Here is an 18,898-nt window from a genome sequence, read left to right on the forward strand (position 1 = left end):
CTCCTTTTGATTCAGGCCATGGCAACCACTAATCTACTTTCTGTTTCTATGTCTTCCTATTCTGAACACTTTATGTAAATGGAACTATGCAGTACGTGGCCTCTGTGTCTGGCTTCCTTCACTTAGCATAATAGGTTCCTCTATGTTATAGTATGTGTTAGTACTTAATTTCTCTTTATTGTAGAATAATATCTCATTGCAAGACATACCACATTGTATTTATTCACCAGTTGAAGGACATTTGGGTTGTTGCCACTTTGTGGTGGTTTTGAATTCTGCTGCTCTCAACATTTGTGTACAAATCTTTGTGTGGGCACGTTTTTATATCTCTTCGGTGTATACCTTAGGAGTGGAACTGCTGGGTGGCATAATAACTCTGTGCCTAGCATTTGAGGAACTGCCAGACTGTTTCCCAAAGTAAGTACACTATTTTAGCATTCCCACTGGCAATGAATGAAGGTTCAGATTTCTCCACATTGTCAGTAGTTGTTACTTTTTTTGTTTTGACATCCTAGTCAATGTGAATTGTATCTCATTCTGGTTTTGATATGTATTTCCCTAGTGACTAATATGATTTTGAGCATCTTTCCATGTTATAGTAATTTTTAAAAATCAAATTCATGGGACACCTTAGTGGCACAGTCGGTTAAGCCACTGACTCTTGGTTTCTGCCCAGGTCATGATCTCAGGATTGTGTGATTGAGCCCCCATTTGGGCTCTGCACTTAGTGTGGAGTCTGCTTTAGAGTCTCTCCTCCTCCCCTACTCCTGCTTGTGTGGGCACACACGCTTGCTCGCTCTCTCTCTCTCTCTCTAAAATAAATAAGTCTTTAAAAAATAAAATACAAAACAAATTGAATTCATGTTGATGTTTCCATTCAGTTTTTTAAAGATGTATTTATTTGTGAGATAGAGCAGGGGGAGGGGCAAAGGGAGAGGGAGATTCTCAGGGAGACTCTCTGCTAAGCATGGAGTCCCTTGCAGGGCTGGATCTCACAACCCTGAGATCATGATCTGAGCCAAAATCAAGAGTTGGTCCCATAACTGACTTAGCCAAACACCCCTCCATTCAGTTTTGTTTTTTATTTTTTTTTACGATTTTATTTATTCATGAGAGACACAGAGAGGCAGAGACACAGGCAGAAGGAGAAGCAGGCTCCCTGCAGGGAGCCCAATGCGGGACTCCATCCCAGGACCCGGGATCATGGCTCTGAGCCGAAGGCAGATGCTCAACCACTGAGCCACCTAGGCGTCCCCCTCCATTCAGTGTTAACACAACTATGTTTTTACTGTTTCCTGATTCTTGTCATTGCAGATGTTTTTTCTTACTCTGAAAATCTTAGTTCCTAACATCACTAATATAATTACATATTTGCTTTAATGTGCAATATAAAGAAAACTTTTAAAACTACCAATAACATTCCAATGTTATTAGTATGTTATAATATATATAGCTCTATAGTATATTATTTAGTATAAAGGTATCAAAGGATATTTAGATCTTTTCTACTTCTTTTTGGTCTTTAAAATACATCCTATGAAGAAGGTAGTCAGAATTTTGTGATCTGAAGTCCCTTGAAATGAACCATTTTCATGACTGTCACCAATTTCATACTCAGTTAAGTTTATTTGTTTCTGATTGTTTTCATTTATTCAAAATTTTAGTGTTTTGTTTTCATTTACTTAAAATTTTAGTGTTTTTTCTAAAAAGGGCAAGACGTATACGTATTTCAAAGGTCAAAGCTATAGACAGGTATACATGGAGAAATCTTGCTTCTGCCACGTTCCCTCTATCAGTCAGGGTCCCAACAGGAAACAGGTGGCACATTCAAATGAGGACAATTTGTGGAAGGATTATTTACAAAGGGACTAATTACAAAGGTGTGGGAGGCTATAAAGGAATTCCCAGGACCAGAGGAGTTGCAGGGTTAGCACAATGGATCTGTCACTACCAAGGCCCAGAGAGGAAGGAACTCAAAAGGAAATTTAAGAGTGGTGACCTGTCAAAGGACACAGCTAGTCGGAAGCCACATCACAGAGAGGGAAGTAGGGGAATAAATACCTGACCCCACTCTTTTCTTTCCCTCCTGCCAGAGCTCTCCATTGGCCAAATCCAACCAGAAGCCAAAAGATATGAGAGCCTATTGATACAGGGCAGAAAGCAGGGTGGAAAATGGACCAGGAGAGGCAAACAGATATCCAAGTCAGTTTCTGTGTGCTACTCTCCACTTTGTATAGGTGACCATTCATTTCTTGATTATCTTTCAGTGTTCCTTTTTGCAAATGCAAGCAAATATGTATGCATTGCTACTTCTAACCACCCAGTTCTCTTTACTTCTAAATTTGTTTTTTACTGTATATGCTGTTATGCACTGTTTTTTTTTTTCATTTACTACATCTTCTATTCACTTTTTGCTGTATAATTCTCCATTGTGGGGCTGTTATATAGTTATTTCAAGTATTCCTTTAATTTTTAAACACTTGAGTTGTTTCCATTCTTTTTCTGTTAGAAACAACCTATAATTAATTGGATAATTGCGTATTTGCCATTGTGTAGTTGTATATCAGGGAGATATATTTCTAGAAGTGAATTACTGGCTCAAAAGATGAATGGGGGATGCCTGGGTGGCTCAGTGGTTGAGTGTCTGTCTTTGGCCGAGGGCATGATCCCGGGGTCCCAGGATCGAGTCTCACAATCACGCTCCTTGCATGGAGCCTGCTTCTCCTTTCTCTGCCTGTGTCTCTGCCTCTCTGTGTGTGTGTCTCTCATGAGTGAATAAATAAAATCTTTAAATAAAAAAAAGATGAGTGGATTTAGATAAAGGGTTAGTATCCAAAATATATAAAGAAGTTATACAACTCAACACCCCAAAGGCAACTGACTCTTGGTTTCTGCCCAGGTCATGATCTCAGGATTGTGTGATTGAGCCCCCATTTGGGCTCTGCACTTAGTGTGGAGTCTGCTTTAGAGTCTCTCTAAATGGACAGACAACATGAACAGATATTTCTCCAAAGACGACATCCAGATGGCCATCAGACACATGAAAAGATGCCCCACATCAAGGAATGTAAATTATTTTTTTTTTAATTTTTATTTATTTATGATAGTCACAGAGAGAGAAAGAGAGAGAGGCAGAGACATAGGCAGAGGGAGAAGCAGGCTCCATGCACCGGGAGCCTGATGTGGGATTCGATCCCGGGTCTCCAGGATCGCGCCCTGGGCCAAAGGCAGGCGCCAAACCGCTGCGCCACCCAGGGATCCCAAGGAATGTAAATTAAAACTACAATGAGATATCACCTCACACCTGTTGCCATGGTTAAGATCAAGAACACAAGAAATAACAGTGTTGGTGAGGATGTGGAGAAAAAGGAACCCTTGTGCACTGTTGGTGGGAATGTAAACTGGTGTAGCCACTGTGGAAAACAGCATGGAGGTTCCTCAAAAAGTTAAAATTAGCCTATTATCCAGTAATCACATTCCTGGGTATTTGCCCAAAGAATGCAAAAACACTAATTCAAAAGGACACATGCAGCATTATTTACAATAGCTAAGATATAGAAGCAGCCTAAATGTCCATCAATAGGTGAATGGTTGAAGAAGATAGGGTATGTATATACAGTGCAGTATTAGTCCTAAGAAAGAATGGAATCTTGCCATTTGCAACAACATAGATGGAGCTAGAGTATAATGCTAAGCAAAGTAAGTCAGAGAAAGATAAATACCATGTGATTTCACTCATGTGAAATTTAACAAAGCAAATAAATGAAGAAAAAAAGGAGACAAACCAAGAAACAGATTCTTATCTATGGAGAATAAACAGATGGTTACCAGAGGAGAGGGGATAGGGGACTGAAGAAACAGGTAATGGGATGAAGAGTACACTGACCATCAGAGCACGGAGTAATATATGAAGCGTTGAATCACTGTATTGTATACCTGAAACTAAGATATGTTAACTCTACTGAAATTCAAATGAAAAGTAAAGATGAACAGATTTATAATTTGGTCAGCTATTTCCAAATTCCCCCTCCAGAGCAGTTTTATCATTTTGGACTGCCAGCAGCAATGTATGAGAGGGTCTGTTTCCCTCCTGCCTCATTAAAAGAATATATTTTCAAATTTTGGATTTTTGCCGGTCTGATAGTTGACATATGCTGGTCAATACAGTTGTAATTTACATTTCCCCTATTATGATGGAACTCAAGTATGCTTTCATATGTGTAACAGCCTTTTCATTTTCTTTTTCTCCAAATTGCCTTTTCATGTCCTTTGCTCATTTTTCTGGTGGGTTACTATCCAAGAAATGGATAAAAACCTATCTGAAAAAGTCACTGCTCTTCCTAAAGTCCTCCAGTGGCTTCACGTAATCTTCAGCATGAAGTTCAATTTTTCTCTTACCATTTCCAACCTGGTAAACTCCACCTATATAAAATTATCTGCCATTTCTTACTGGAGTGGTACCATGCTCTCTCACTCCTCTGTACCTATGACTAAGCTGTTCTCTTTTCCTGAAATAGTATTATTACCTTCAGAATCCCCCTCCCCAAACTTCTAATTACTGGAATCATCTGCTAAAGTCTACTCAGAGCCTCCAGTAGTCTCTGCTTCTCTTAAGTACTTGAATGTGTGTTTTTATTTTAGAACTTGTTATAGTGGATTATAATTTTCTGCTTTTTGTAAGAAGAGTACAGATTTTAGATCCAGATACTTATCTCCAAAACAAATGATTTGTTTGACCTTGTGTCTCTACTTTTTAATTTATGAAATGCAAATTAAAACCTACCTCATAGAGGTAGTTGGTTTTGCAATGACTGAATAAAATAATGGATATGGAATCTCTGGCACAAAATGGAATTCAATGAAAATTTATCATATCCCCACAGTAAACACCTGGGGAGAGAATCCTACGTATTGTTTGTAGTTTTAGTATTTTGCAGAGTGCCTGGTGTTCAGTAAATGTCTGCAGAATGAATGCGTGGATTTAAGGAGGTGAGAGCGCAGAGGTTGAGAAGTATAGGGAGGGCTTGAATGAGCAGAAGCCTGGGAAAGGAGGAAATGGAATGGATAGACAGAATTGGAACGCAGAGGGACTCAGCAGCCTGTTAGGTAAGAAGGCAAATGAATGGAAAGATTGAGGTTTTTGAGATGGAATAGCGATAGTGTAATTTTTACATCTTTGAGTATTTGGTCCATCTTCATCAAGTGATGTAGCCTAAAAGATAATTCTTCTGGAATTATTATTTTCTTGGTGTTGGTTTTGAATTATATACAGCAGAGGTCCCCAGTCTTGACTTGGTTCATTCATTCATTCATTCATTCATTCATGTTTTTCAGCAGATGGGTCTTAAGCTGACACTAATTAGCAGATCGGCTCTTAATAAATGTTTCCTGACTGTTCTAACTGAAGTCGAGTCTCCAGGTTATCCTCGATTTCATCACCCATCTTTCCTTCTTCATGACACTTACTGTAATATATAATTGTCTTATTTATGTTGTGTCTCTCTTAATGGAGTATAATCTTCATTAGACAGGGGTGCTTTTTGTCTTTTTCTTTTACCATGTCCTCATGACCTCACACATGATAGCTGTTCAGAAGATATTAATGGAATAAATGGATCTGGGCAAGTAAGTGTTTATTTTAGGCAGATGTTAAATAAGGATTGACCAAAACGAGTTTCTGTTTAGTTCTGTTACAGTCAGACTTAATTCAGTTCAATGAGTGTTCACTTTGTCCTGTATTTGCTCTGTCTTATAATAGCTTTCAATCTGCAGATTATCAGTTGACCCAAAAAGCCATGTTTCATACCCATTAGTTCACTGAGATTTAGATAAATAAATTTATAGCATTTTAACCACTTCTGGTTCTTTTTAGAAAGATTGTAAACTAAAATTAAGCCATATTTTTAGTGGCTGACAGTATTTTTTCTTTGTATTACCTTCCACCCATTCTGCTATTGGAAATTTAAGTTGCTTGTGGATATGAGGGAAGAAATGTGAAAAAGAATGAAAGAAATAGAGATGGTAGTAGCTGAAATGACACAGCACCTTGGAAATTGGCTTGGAGCTATCCATGGGCTCATAACTGGGTAACAATTTGCCATGTGGATTGGGAATCCCCAGGCTACCTCTGGTTTCAGTGATTCACTAAGAGGATTCACGGGACTCAGGTATAGTTGTACTTAGAACTGTTCTGTGTTACAGTGAAAGGAACAAAGCAAACTCAGCGAGAGGGAAGGCATAGGAGCCAACTGAAGAAACCTGCACAGGGTTCTAAGAATCCTTCTGCAGTGGAGTCACACAGAACAGGCAACTCCTCTAGCAACAAGTTGAGGCAGTACATGTGAAATGTTGTCTATCAGAGAACCTTATTAAAGACTGTGCAAGGTTTTTATTGGGGATTGGCCACCTAGGTACTCTCTGCCTAGCACATAACAAAATTCTAGACTCCTAGAAAAAAGACAGGTGTCCAGCATAAATCATGTTGTTTTAAACAAATAATTTAGGCACAGTGAGACATTCTTATCAGAGTGGTAGAAACTCTCCTAAAATAGAAATACAAGCCCCCAGATGCTTGCCAATCCTGTAAGCAGGCCTTTCAAAGGAAAGCAGGCATGTGGCGTCTGGGGGTTTAGTTGGTGAAGCATCTGCCTTTGGCTCAAGTCATGATCACAGTGTCCTGGGATCGAGTCCCACATCAAGTTCCCCACGGGGAGCCTGCTTCTCCCTCTGCCTGTGTCTCTGCCTCTCTTTCACTCTGTGTCTCTAACAAATAAATAAAATCTTTAAAAATAAAAAAATATCTTTAAAAAAAGAAAGGAGAGCAGGCTCAGGCCTGCTACATAACTTTTCTGTACCAACTCCTACAAATCATAAATATTCTAGTAACCTTATTCTATCCTTGGGAATATCTTGGATATATTTTTTTAAATATGTGATAGTTAATATTCATAAAATGGGATGACTGAAATTCAGAGATGATTTGCCATAGTATAATATTTAGTAATGAAAGAGAGCTCAGGTTTAGATCCCCTTATTTAGATCTTATAAATTTGGGCACTTAATACTCTACCATAGCTTTCTACTGTAGAAGAAACCAGTGGTCTATGAAAAATTGTTCAGTCACATGCATTTTAATGTAGACAAGACAGTACTGTTGAGATGTATATTGCCTATATTTCACTTCCACTGATGGCCTGGTTTCTTTGGCTCAGGGAAAGGTTTTTTTATTATTAAGAAGGAATAACTTTTTCCTCTCTCTTCTTTCCCAGGAAAATCTAATGTAATGGATGCACTTAGTTTTGTAATGGGAGAGAAAACAGCTAATTTAAGAGTCAAAAATATTCAAGAACTCATTCATGGAGCACATATTGGAAGACCGGTCTCCTCTTCTGCAAGTGTGAAAATTGTGTATGTGGAGGAAAGTGGAGAAGAGAAAACATTTACAAGGATTATTCGAGGTATTTTTTTGGTAGATAATTGCTTATGAGTCATTTGATTTTTCATAAGTTAATTCAGGTCATCTGTTTTTCTTTTTTTGAAGAGTATGATTTGTTATTCCACTGGCATAGTAAACTAGAGATTTGGGGTTTTTTCCCTCTTAGATGGCAAATCTCAGAGGCAGGTAATAGAACCTATTTGATTCTCCACTAAGAGTCTTGTTTAAGCAGATGGATTTGTTCACATTTCCTTGCTGTCAAATAGCATTTTTCTACCTGATTATTGGGTTAAAATGAAGGAGGTTCTGTATGTATGTCTGTTTTTTTTAATGATGAATTGATTATATGTATATTTTTGGTTTGTATAGAAAGTTTTTCTACCACCAAATAGCAACTTGAATGAAATATTTTAATTTGTATTTTGTGATTTATTCAGGAAACAGAGATTTCATGATAAACCCCTGTTTCCCAAATAAGCAAGATTGAGAGTTGTGATGTGTATCTTTTCTGTATGCTAAGAGTTTACAGAGCCTCCATAAAATAGTCATGTTTTTGTTTTGTTTTTGGCATTTTGTCCTGGTGCCCTAGAACATTGTCTTAATGTTTTAATGTATAAATACTGTCTTATTAACTTTCCCTGAATTCAGCCACCAATAATTCTGGAAATACTTATTATTGTGTATTTATACCTTAGTATGTAACTTAAGTTTTTCACCACATTACCACATAGATATCTTTATCAGTAAGTTTTCTCACTTCCTTTGGGTTTTTATTCAAAAGTCTCTGTTACAGTAAAGATTCCCTAGCTTACTCTGTTTATCTAATAAATCATCACAAATTTATGTTTTCCCATCTTTATTGAGGTATCAGTTGCAAGTATCTAGGGGCTCCTGGCTGGCCCAGTCAGAAGAGGATGTGACTCTTGATCTCGGGGTCATGGGTTTGAGCCCTGCTTTGGGCCTCGAGCTTACTTAAAAAGAAATAGTTAATTTTAAAAATTCCATATATTTAAGGTATACATCTGTGTTTTAATATACATTGTGAAGTAAGCACTGCAATCAAGTTACTTAACATATATATCACCAAACATGGTTACTGTTTTCTTTGCACGTGCATGTGTGTGTGTGTGTGTGTGTGTGTGTTTGTGGCGAGAAGACCTAAGATCCACCCTCATCACAAATTTGAAGTATATAAGTATTGTTAGCTGTAGTCACATTGCTATACATTAGATCTCTAGAACTTACCATCTTGCATAACTGAAACTTAGTAACCCTGGACCACATCTCTCCATTTTTTTTCTCCCCCTGGTTGCTGGCATCCACCATTCTATTCTCTGCTTCTGTGAATTTAACTATTTTAGATTCTGCATATAGGTGAGATCATGCAGCATTTCTGGACACTATGTTCTGTTCCATTGGTCTCTATGTCTGTTTTTATGCCAGTGCCATGTTGTTTTGATTACTGTGGCTTTGTAATATATTTTAAAAGAAGAAGTGCAGTGCCTCGGCTTTGTTCTTGTTCCTAAACCACCTGCCTTTGTTTGCTTGCAGTGCTATAACAAATAGCTTATAAACACTAAAAATTTATTTCTCACTGTTCTGGATGTGGAAAGTTCAGGATCAGGATGCCAGGATGGTCAGATGAGGGTCTATCTAATGGGTTGCAGACATCTCATTATGTTCTCACATTGGTGGAAGGAACTAGGGAGCTCTGTGGGGTGTCTTTTATAAGCCCACCAATCTCATTCCCAAGGGCACCACAGTCACGATTTAGTCACTTCCCAAAGGCCCCACCTCCTAGTACCATCACTTTTGGGAGTTAAGATTTCTACATATGAAGTTAGAGGGTTCAGAAACATCTAGACCATAACACTATCCTATTTAAAATTGTAATGCCTGTTCCCCATACACAGAGACTTCCATATCCCCTTCCCAGTTCTTTTTACTCCTTAACACTTTCTTATGTGATATTTATTGTTCTTACATATCTCATTTTGTCTGTCCTTGTTGTGGCATATAAACTCCTTGAGATCCAGACTTTCATCTGTTTTGTTCACTGCTATAGAATACTCCTTGGCTTATAGTGGACATTCAATATTTGTTAACTGGTTAAATACATTTATTAATAACACACATGTTATAGCATAACTGCTTTGATCAGAAAAATAATTTTACTAAACTTTGAATGGTTGTTGTTACATGTTATACTTCCAATAACAGCTTTTATTCTTTTATTTTAGGGGGATGCTCAGAATTTCATTTTGATGATAATCCAGTGAGTCGTTCTGCTTACATAGCTGAGTTGGAAAAGATAGGCATAATAGTTAAAGCACGGAACTGTCTAGTGTTTCAGGTAAGGAGCTGTGCTAGTTTAATTGGCTTGTGATTTTGAAAATGCATCCATATATTTTATATGTTGATGTGCTTTACTGTTTTTTAAAGGGAACCGTAGAGTCTATTTCAATGAAAAAACCCAAAGAAAGAACCCAGTTTTTTGAGGAAATCAGCACTTCAGGAGAGCTTATAGGAGAGTATGAGGAAAAGAAAAGAAAATTACAGAAAGCTGAAGAGGATGCACAGTTTAATTTTAATAAGAAAAAAAATGTAGCTGCAGAACGCAAACATGCAAAATTAGAGAAAGAAGAGGTAAGGTCATGAAGATAGAAATAATAAATTGGGTACAAAGACTATTAGCATTTCTAGGTATTGGCTTGGGGTTACTAACAAGATTTTAAAAATAATGTACGACAAAGCCCACCATTCATCAAAGATAAACTTTTTGATGTAGTTTCCACTGTTTTTTGTTTTTTGTTTTTTTTTTGGTTTTTCCTAAATAGACCGTACAACCTCAACCACAAAAATGTCTGATTTTCCTGACTAAAAATAAGCATGAAGGGTTTGTATCTTATATGACGGAGCCTTTCAACTTTTGGGTCTTGTCCCCTTATACTCTTAAAAATTTGTAAGTTCCCCAAAGTGTTTCTGTTAATGTGGGTCATATCTATTAATATTTATAATATTTGAAATTAAAACTGAGAATTTTAAAAAATATCTTTTAAGTCAATGTAAAAAAACCAATAATAAGTGTTATATGTTAACATAAATGACATAATTTTATAAAAAATAACTGCATTTCCTAAAACTAATTCGAAAGGTGACATTGTCTTACATATTTATAATCTCTTTAATATATGGCTTAATGGAAGACAGATGAATTCTCTTATTTCCTTCTATAATAAAGCTTATTTATGTTGAGGCCTAGCAGCTTTACCTACCATCAGTACAGGTGTCAACACAATGAAAAAGGCAAATGAAGTCTTACTTATTATGAAAAGAGTTTTGACCTCTGGAGCTCTCTAAAAGGTACCAGGAACTTCTAGGAGGCCATAGACACACTTTGCAAATACTGTTGTTCTGTGGTATTTTCTTGGTGCCCTTCACAATACCTGGTATAGTGCCTTATTTATGGTTGATAACTGCACTTACAGTGATCTTTGTCAAATGCAAATCAGATTCTGTCTTTTTCTTGCATAAAATGTCTGTCAGTATAGTGCTTCCCTCTAGTCTTCATCCCAACCTCTGATCTGGCCCCTTACCCACTTCTAAATTAGTTTCCTCTACTCTCCCACCACACTAATCTTTACTGTTTATTGAACATACTTTGCTTGTTTCTAGCTCAGAGCTTTTCCTGTTTCCCCTGCCTAGATAGCCATGTGCCTGACATTTGGATGGTCAATTCTCTTTATTCAAGTTGTTGTTAAAAAAAGATACTTTCCCCGGTGGACATTTGCTATCTAACCCCAATCTAAGTTGGCACCCCTCCCTGGTACTATTGCATTACCCTATTGTTTCTTTTGTAACATATATTGCTGTATGAAATTGTCTTGTTTATTTTATTTGCTTATTTATTCTCTGCTTCCCCCTTCCCCACCATTAGAACAACTAGCTTATAAGCTGATATGAGCAGGGACTGTTTCCATCTTCTCTACTACATTACCAGCAAGAAGAGCCTGGCACATAGTAGACAATCATTAATATTTGAAGAAATAAATGAAAGGTGTATATGTTTCTCATTGTGATGTTTCTCTGTTTTTCTTATTTTTACATGTGTGTATATGTCCTTCGTTTTGTTAGTGGAGAGAGGTGGTGTCAGTGAAAGACTATGATATTCATAATATACTGAAACAGTTTACAGAAATGTAGAATTGCAGAACTTTAAACTTTATGAGGACAGTCATTGAATTTCCTAACTATTTTTTACAATGAATGTCATGGCAAATGGTTGTTTAGTTGTTACTTGGAATACATCATTAATTAGGAGCTTTCCCTTCAAGGCAGCCCATTATTCCTTTATTAATAGTACAAATGCTAAGAAAATTCTTCAATTTTACATCTATTTTAGAATTTTTAAAAAAGATTTTATTTATTCATGAGAGACACAGAGAGAGAGAGGCAGAAGCCATAGGCAGAGAGAAGTAGGCTCCGTGCAGGAAGCCTGATGTGGGACTCGATCCTGGGACTCTGAGATCATGCCCTGAGCCAAAGGCAGATGCTCAACTACTGAGCCACCCAAGCGTCCCTATTTTAGAATTTTAATATTCTTGTCTATTAACAGAAAAAAAATTTTAATTTCTTATAGCAGGAATTTTACCTGGAATTCTTGAATTTAAAGTTGCTAGGGCGAGGGGCACCTGGGTGGCTCAGTGGTTGAGCATCTGGCCTTCAGCTCAGGGCATGATCTCAGGGTCCGAGGATAGAGTCCCACATCGTGCTCCCTGTGGGGAGCCTGCTTCTCCCTCTGCCTATGTCTCTGCCTCTCTCTGTGTGTCTCATGAATAAATAAATAAAATCTTTTTTAAAAAACTAAAATTGGTAGGGAGAGGTGCCTGTGTGGCTTAGTTGGTTGAGCATCTGACTCTTGATTTCAGCTCAGGTCATGATCTCAGGGTGGAGCGACTGAGCCCCTCCTCAGGCTCCTGCTCAGCAGGGAATCTGCTCTCTTCCTCTCCTTCTGCCCCTTCCCTTGCTCATGCACACCTGGGTGTCCATGCACTCTCTTTCAAATGAATAAATCTTAAAAAAATAAAGTTGCTAAGGATATTACAAGTCCTATAACTTCCTTCAATTTACATATTAGGAAACCATATCCTATGGTTTCCTATCACTTAGTATATGAAAACAAAATCATTTACTGGTGTACCAGTTTATTATATAAGTGTATCCAGAAACTTTCTGAAAATAATGCTACTTTTGACAATTCTATTTCTTGATGACATAAGTAATTTGTTTCATAAATTTAATAACTTGTGAATAATAAATGATAGAAGAATAAGAAATAATTTCGTTCCTTAAAGATGGTACTATTGCTGAGTTTATGAAAGGTCACCTTAAATATACTCACTTTTAACTCTTGTTGAATTATACTGCTTTATAGGCAGAACGTTATCAGAGTCTGCTTGAAGAACTGAAAATGAATAAGATACAATTACAGCTTTTCCAGCTATATCATAATGAGAAGAAAATTCATTTCCTGAACACTGAGTTAGAGCATGTGAGTAGGAACTTGAGTGTCACAAAGGAGTCTCTTTCTCGTCATGAAAACACAGTGAAAGCCAAGAAGAAGGAACATGGAATGCTAACCAGACAACTACAACAAACAGAAAAAGAATTAAAGTAAGTTTTTACAAGTAGATGTTAATAAATAGATGGATTTTATGTACATTGATAGAAAAAGTAAAAATATAAATGACACTTTGAAAGTTGATTTTTTTTAAAAAACTTTTTACTTTGGAATACTTCTAGATACACAGAAAAATTACAAAGATAGTAAGAGTTCCTGTATTCCCCACACTTGATTTCTGCTACTTTACACATTAATAATATGATACATTTGTCAGAATTCATGAACCAGTGTTGAGACACTTCTATTAAGTAAGGACCATACTTTACTTATATTTTCTGATATTTCCTCAGTGTCCTGTTTCTGATCAAGAACACCAAGTTACATTTAGTAAGCTGCCTAGAATTTATTTTTAAATGTATGATTTGATCAAAAGAACTTCCTTCCTTTATATAGTATAGATTTAATTTACTTTAAAGCAAACTTTATTTTCTTTTTAGATCTCTTGAAGCACTTTTAAATCAGAAAAGGCCTCAATACATTAAAGCCAAAGAAAATACTTCTCACCACCTCAAGAAATTAGATGTGGCTAAGAAATCAATAAAGGACAGTGAGAAACAGTGTTCTAAACAGGAAGATGACATAAAAGCCCTGGAGACAGAGCTGGTTGATTTAGATGGTGCATGGAGAAGTTTTGAGAAGCAGGTTGAGGAAGAAATCTTACACAAGGGGCGAGACATTGAACTAGAAGCCAGTCAGGTGAACAAGTTAATGAATGAGAACATTGTCATTTCTATTATTTGATCTTCTTAGAAACAATTTAAAGAATGTCCTCTGATATTTTAAGAGATTATTTTCAAACAATCCTCATCTAAATTATGGGGGTTGAAAATAGCCTATATATAGAATCTAAATTTAATCTTTAGGCTAGGCTATTTTTACTTTATAAGATTAGATGGTATTATATATAACCTTATGCATTAATTAAAGTCCTAGAAAATACTTTAACAAGACTACATGGTAATATTTTGTAATAAAAATTAGATAATTAATAATATTCCTATGTTTTAGTAATCATTTTTCCTTATAAATATTATAAAAACTAAAAATAAGATATACATGGCTTTGAAGAAACATGACCACTTAATTGGCAGGAGGGAAGTTGATTGATTGAAGTAGTATAAATGTGGTGGTGAATTAATATCCAATTTGGTATGTAAAAAATTTAATTATAAATTGGTAGTAGATAAACAAAAATTTGTAATCAGAGTTTTCACAATTCTCTCAACTGAATTTTTTGTCACTTATCTTTCATTAATTTTATGATAATCTTACATCACAATATATACTAAAATAACTATATATAAATATGCAATTTTATCTGAAATCCTCTTGCTTTTGGACTATCAATCCCCTTTTTCTTCTAAGAATTTCTTACAGAAATGTTATAAAGCTAGTTTTGAATACCTTACTTATCTGAGCAGTTTTGAATAAGAAGAGTTTCATTTTCTGTTCACATTATCTTACCTGAGAAGATGACCAACTATCCCTCTAATTTATGTAAAACTTTTGATAAGATTAATTATCTGCTAGTAAATGGTATCTTAAAATTTCCCTCTCACGCTTCTTCTGTGAGTTAGTAATATTTAGATGCTCCTTCTACAGCTGGATCGTTACAAAGGACTTAAGGAACAAGTAAGAAAGAAAGTGGCTATAATGACCCAACAGTTGGAAAAGCTGCACTGGGAACAGAAGGCGGACAAAGAGAGACTGGCATTTGAAAGGCGGAGGCATGGAGAAGTTCAGGTACCTTGGTTTGTGCAGTCATGACTGGGAATTATTTTCAGTGAAAGTATATTCTCTTTTCATATCAACTTTTCGATATATAAATGGGTTTACACTAAACATAACAATCAATTTAAAAAGTGCTGAACTCCCTGTTTTGTTGCTTAGAATCATCCAGGTACTCTTTCATTGTGGTCTAAGGTGGAAGTAGACAGTGCCTTCATTCGTGTTAATATTTTCTACACATCTTTGTAGTGATAAGTATGGGCAGACCATACAGGTTTTGTTCTTACATCTATTTTAGTCCAGTAAGGTGAGAAGGAGGACAGAAAAAGAGAGAAAACAAACAACTGTCGTAATAGAGGTGAGTGCAAAGTCCTGTGGAAACATTAAGGACATGGTCCAGGAGGAGCTTCATGCCCTCTCTACACGGGAAGTGACCAGCAAGACAGCATGATTGTATTCTGCCCTTGAGTAAGGCAGACATGGCTTCCTGCCAGTCTTTGCCAGTCTTGCTCTGTCACTGACTGGTGTAATCTTGAGAAATAACTAAACTATTTAACTTCTCTGAGCTTTGATTTCTTCATGTGTATGATGAGGACAGATGTGTCTACCTCATAGACATGGGGAGGTTGAACAAGGTGAAAGGAAGTGCGATGATATATGAAGTAGTTGGTCTTTCCCTCTGTGCCTCTTGACCACCTTTTCCAAAGACTGAGCATTGGCCTGTAAAATTATTACTGTGGCAATTCAACAGTAATAACAACTCGTGATACTCTATGGAGTCAGTGGGCCATGCTGAGAACAGGACCATTTCTGATAAGAACCATAAAGGGGAAGTGGTTCTGAATTATACATACATTTGATTTATAAGTGGATTGGAATTTAGAGGAAAAATGTTTATTGATTACTTTGCTAGGCACTTTGCATTCATTAGCTCCTGCATGTTTCACTATTCTGAAGAATAGGTATTTGCTGTAGGGTACAGATGAAGAAGCTGAGGATTGACATTTCAAAATGAAATATGTCTCTGGAAACGGATTTGACATTCTCCAGAGGTAACAGCAGTAATATTATAATGTAGTGCTTTTTTGTGCAGACCATGTATATTCCATGTTTACAGCCCTGCCTTGAACCCAATTTACTTAATCCTCAAACAACTCTGTAAAGTAGATATTAGTACTGTTATGTTCTCATCCTGGTTTTTCCTGTTTTCTGCATTCTCTGCCTTGGTGATCTATATTCTCATAGCTTTAAATATCATCTGCTGATGACTCCCAAATTTGTATTTCTTGCTCACAACCTCATATATTTAGCTGCTTTGTCAGCATCTCCATTCTGGATGTTAAATAGACATTTCAAACTTAAATCCCAAGCTGAACTTCTGATCTTCACACTCAAATGCCTCCCGCATATTGATCTTTCTCATTTTATGTGATGACAATTCAATCTTACTGGTTGCTTAGACCAGAAAACTTAGAAACCATTTTTGACTCTGAAGAAATTCGGCTGGCTCCACCTTCAAAGTATACCAAAAATCGTATCACTTCTGTCCACTTCTGCTGGCCCAAGTCACCATCTTTTTGTTTGTTTGTCTATTTAGGCCACCGGGAGTAGCCTGTTAGTTTCCCATTTCCACTCTTCTTCTCCACAACAGTCTTAGGACAGCACCAGAGAAATGGTTTTAATATCTAAGTCAGATCATGAAACTTGCTCTTTTGTAAGTCTTCCCGTGGCTCACCATCCCACATAAAGTTTAAGTCTATGCCCTTCGAAGACCTGCCTGATTTGTTCACCTCTCCCATGGCAATTTACCTTTGAAATATGTTTTGCTGTCTCCCTCTTATTCCCTTTACTGGCCTCTGGAACACAGCAGACATATTTCTGTCTTTGGGCCTTTGCACTGGTTATTCCTCTACTTGGAACATACTTTCCCTACATTTCTTCATTTTTGACTCCCTCACTTCCTGCAAGTCTTTGCTCAATGCCCCCCTCTCAGTGAGGCGTACCCTGATGGCCCTGTTTAAAATTACAGTCCCCACTGCACTTCTGTTCCCCTCACCCCGCTCTGTTTCTCCCATAACATTTGTCCTAGTACATTATTTATTTATTTATTTTTAAATATTTTACTTATTTATTCATTAGAGATACACACAGAGAGAAAGAGGCAAAGACACAGGAAGAGGGAGAAGCAGGCTCCATGTAGGGAGCCTGATGTGGGACACGATCCTGGGACTCCAGGATCATGCCCTGGGCCAAAGGCAGGTGCCAAACTGCTGAGCCACCCAAGGATCCCCCTAGTACATGATTTAATTTGTATATTATATTTGTCTACCTTCCTCCTCTAGAATGTGAACTTCACAAAAGCAGGGATGTCTGTTTTGTTGACTGATACATCCCAAGTACCTGGAATAGTTCCTTATCTAGAGCAGATAATAAATATTTGTTGAACTGATGAATTTTGCAGATGAAGGAATCAAGGCACAAGATGGTTAACTTGACTGAACTAGTAAGTGGAGGAACTGGGATTTGGTTCCAAACACTGTCTCCAGAATAAACTTTTTCAACCCTACACTGTACTGCCTCTCAGTTTAGTCATGTTGTGAGTTTGCAGATGAAAATACTAATAAGTAGGAAGGTGAACTATTTGATAATCATGAGTAGCAGAGATGACATTTTGTAGAAGGACTTCTTTGAATGAAAGATAAGTGAGATAATAGAATTTCAGTATGGGGACTTTCATTTTGAAATGTGTGAGTCCTAGAGAAAAGGAACCATGTGTTGGTTAGTGTTATAACTGTGGTACAGTGTTCATTCAGTGAATTTGTATTACAAATGAATAAAATGACATAGTTTCTTTATAGAATGTATTTGTCCTTTTTCACATGAAAATTGGCATTTATTCTCTTTCCTGGTATACACTAAAAAACTATTATATTTTTTTACTTTGGTACACTCCTGGTTTTAGATCACTTAGTAATGGAATAAGGAAGGTTAATCATGCTGTGGTACACAGGGTGAATAGGGGAAAGGTTAGAGGTGAAACCAGTTGAAGGTTAACACAACACTTGTACTTAGTTAGTGATAAAGTGAATGGAACAAGGCTTCTGTAAAGGCTTAGTCCCAAAACCCATTGTTGCCTTCCAGCTTTCTATGTAATTGTAACACCAAGTCACTCTCCTGGAATTGCTGTGCATTTGTCTGCCTCCTCCCACCAGCCCTCTGCCCTTGAGAACAGAGACTCTGTGCTGTTCTTTTTTTTTTTTTTTTAAAGATTTGTTCATTTATTTGAGAGAGAGCATGAACATGAGTGGGGGCAGGGGCAGAGGAAGAGGGAGAGAGAGAGTCCCAACCAAATTCCTGCTGAGCCCGATAAGGGGCTCAATCCCAGGACCCACAAGATCATGACCTGAGCTGAAATCATGGGTCAGATGCTCAAATGACTGAGCCACTCACGCACCCCTTCTGTTCATTATCATATCTCTAGTTCCTACTACATGGTAGCTAGGGAGTAAATATTGAATGAATTGGTTTGAGGGACACATGAAATATGTGAGACCTTTGAAAACCAGCTCTTAGAGCTGGAAGTTACCACAGAGACCTAGTAAATGGCTAAGCCAGAATTTGAACCTTAAGCTTGTAAGCATAAAGCTCTATCCCTAACTGCCTTTTCAGAGTTAAACCTTGTTCTTAGAGTGTTTTCATAAAGTTATATTTGACATACTTCAAATTTAGCACACCTTACAATTCTATAGTAATTTCTAGGGATATAGTGAAAAAATAGTCAATTGTATTTGTTTGGAGTTGCTAGTACTGATTTTAAGTTTCTTTTTTTCCTATTTTAGGAAAATCTAAAACAAATAAAAGAACAGATAGAAGATCATAAAAAACGAATAGAGAAGTTGGAGGAGTATACAAAAACATGCATGTGGGTATAGGAGGAGTTCTTGTGGCTTTCTTATATCTCAGGGATCCTGGTATATTTGTGGGATATTCATGAAATGAAGGCTTCCAGTGATTGTATCCTAATGTTCTCAGTCCTCCAGTTTTTTCCATTT

General features: G+C 36.9%; 1 protein-coding gene across 1 annotated transcript in view; it reads left to right on the forward strand.

Annotated features, from left to right (window-relative positions):
- Positions 1-18,898, forward strand: part of SMC1B (structural maintenance of chromosomes 1B) — a 71,149-nt gene that overhangs the window by 9,621 nt on the left and 42,630 nt on the right. Inside the window, exons 2-8 of the mRNA XM_038550230.1 lie at positions 7,269-7,457; positions 9,676-9,788; positions 9,878-10,081; positions 12,870-13,108; positions 13,556-13,814; positions 14,721-14,861; positions 18,686-18,768. Of these exons, the coding sequence (XP_038406158.1) occupies positions 7,269-7,457; positions 9,676-9,788; positions 9,878-10,081; positions 12,870-13,108; positions 13,556-13,814; positions 14,721-14,861; positions 18,686-18,768 (1,228 nt within the window). The remainder of the gene's footprint in view (positions 1-7,268; positions 7,458-9,675; positions 9,789-9,877; positions 10,082-12,869; positions 13,109-13,555; positions 13,815-14,720; positions 14,862-18,685; positions 18,769-18,898) is intronic.

This window comes from Canis lupus, chromosome 10 (genome assembly GCF_011100685.1).
Source record: "Canis lupus familiaris isolate Mischka breed German Shepherd chromosome 10, alternate assembly UU_Cfam_GSD_1.0, whole genome shotgun sequence".
NCBI lineage: Eukaryota > Metazoa > Chordata > Mammalia > Carnivora > Canidae > Canis > Canis lupus.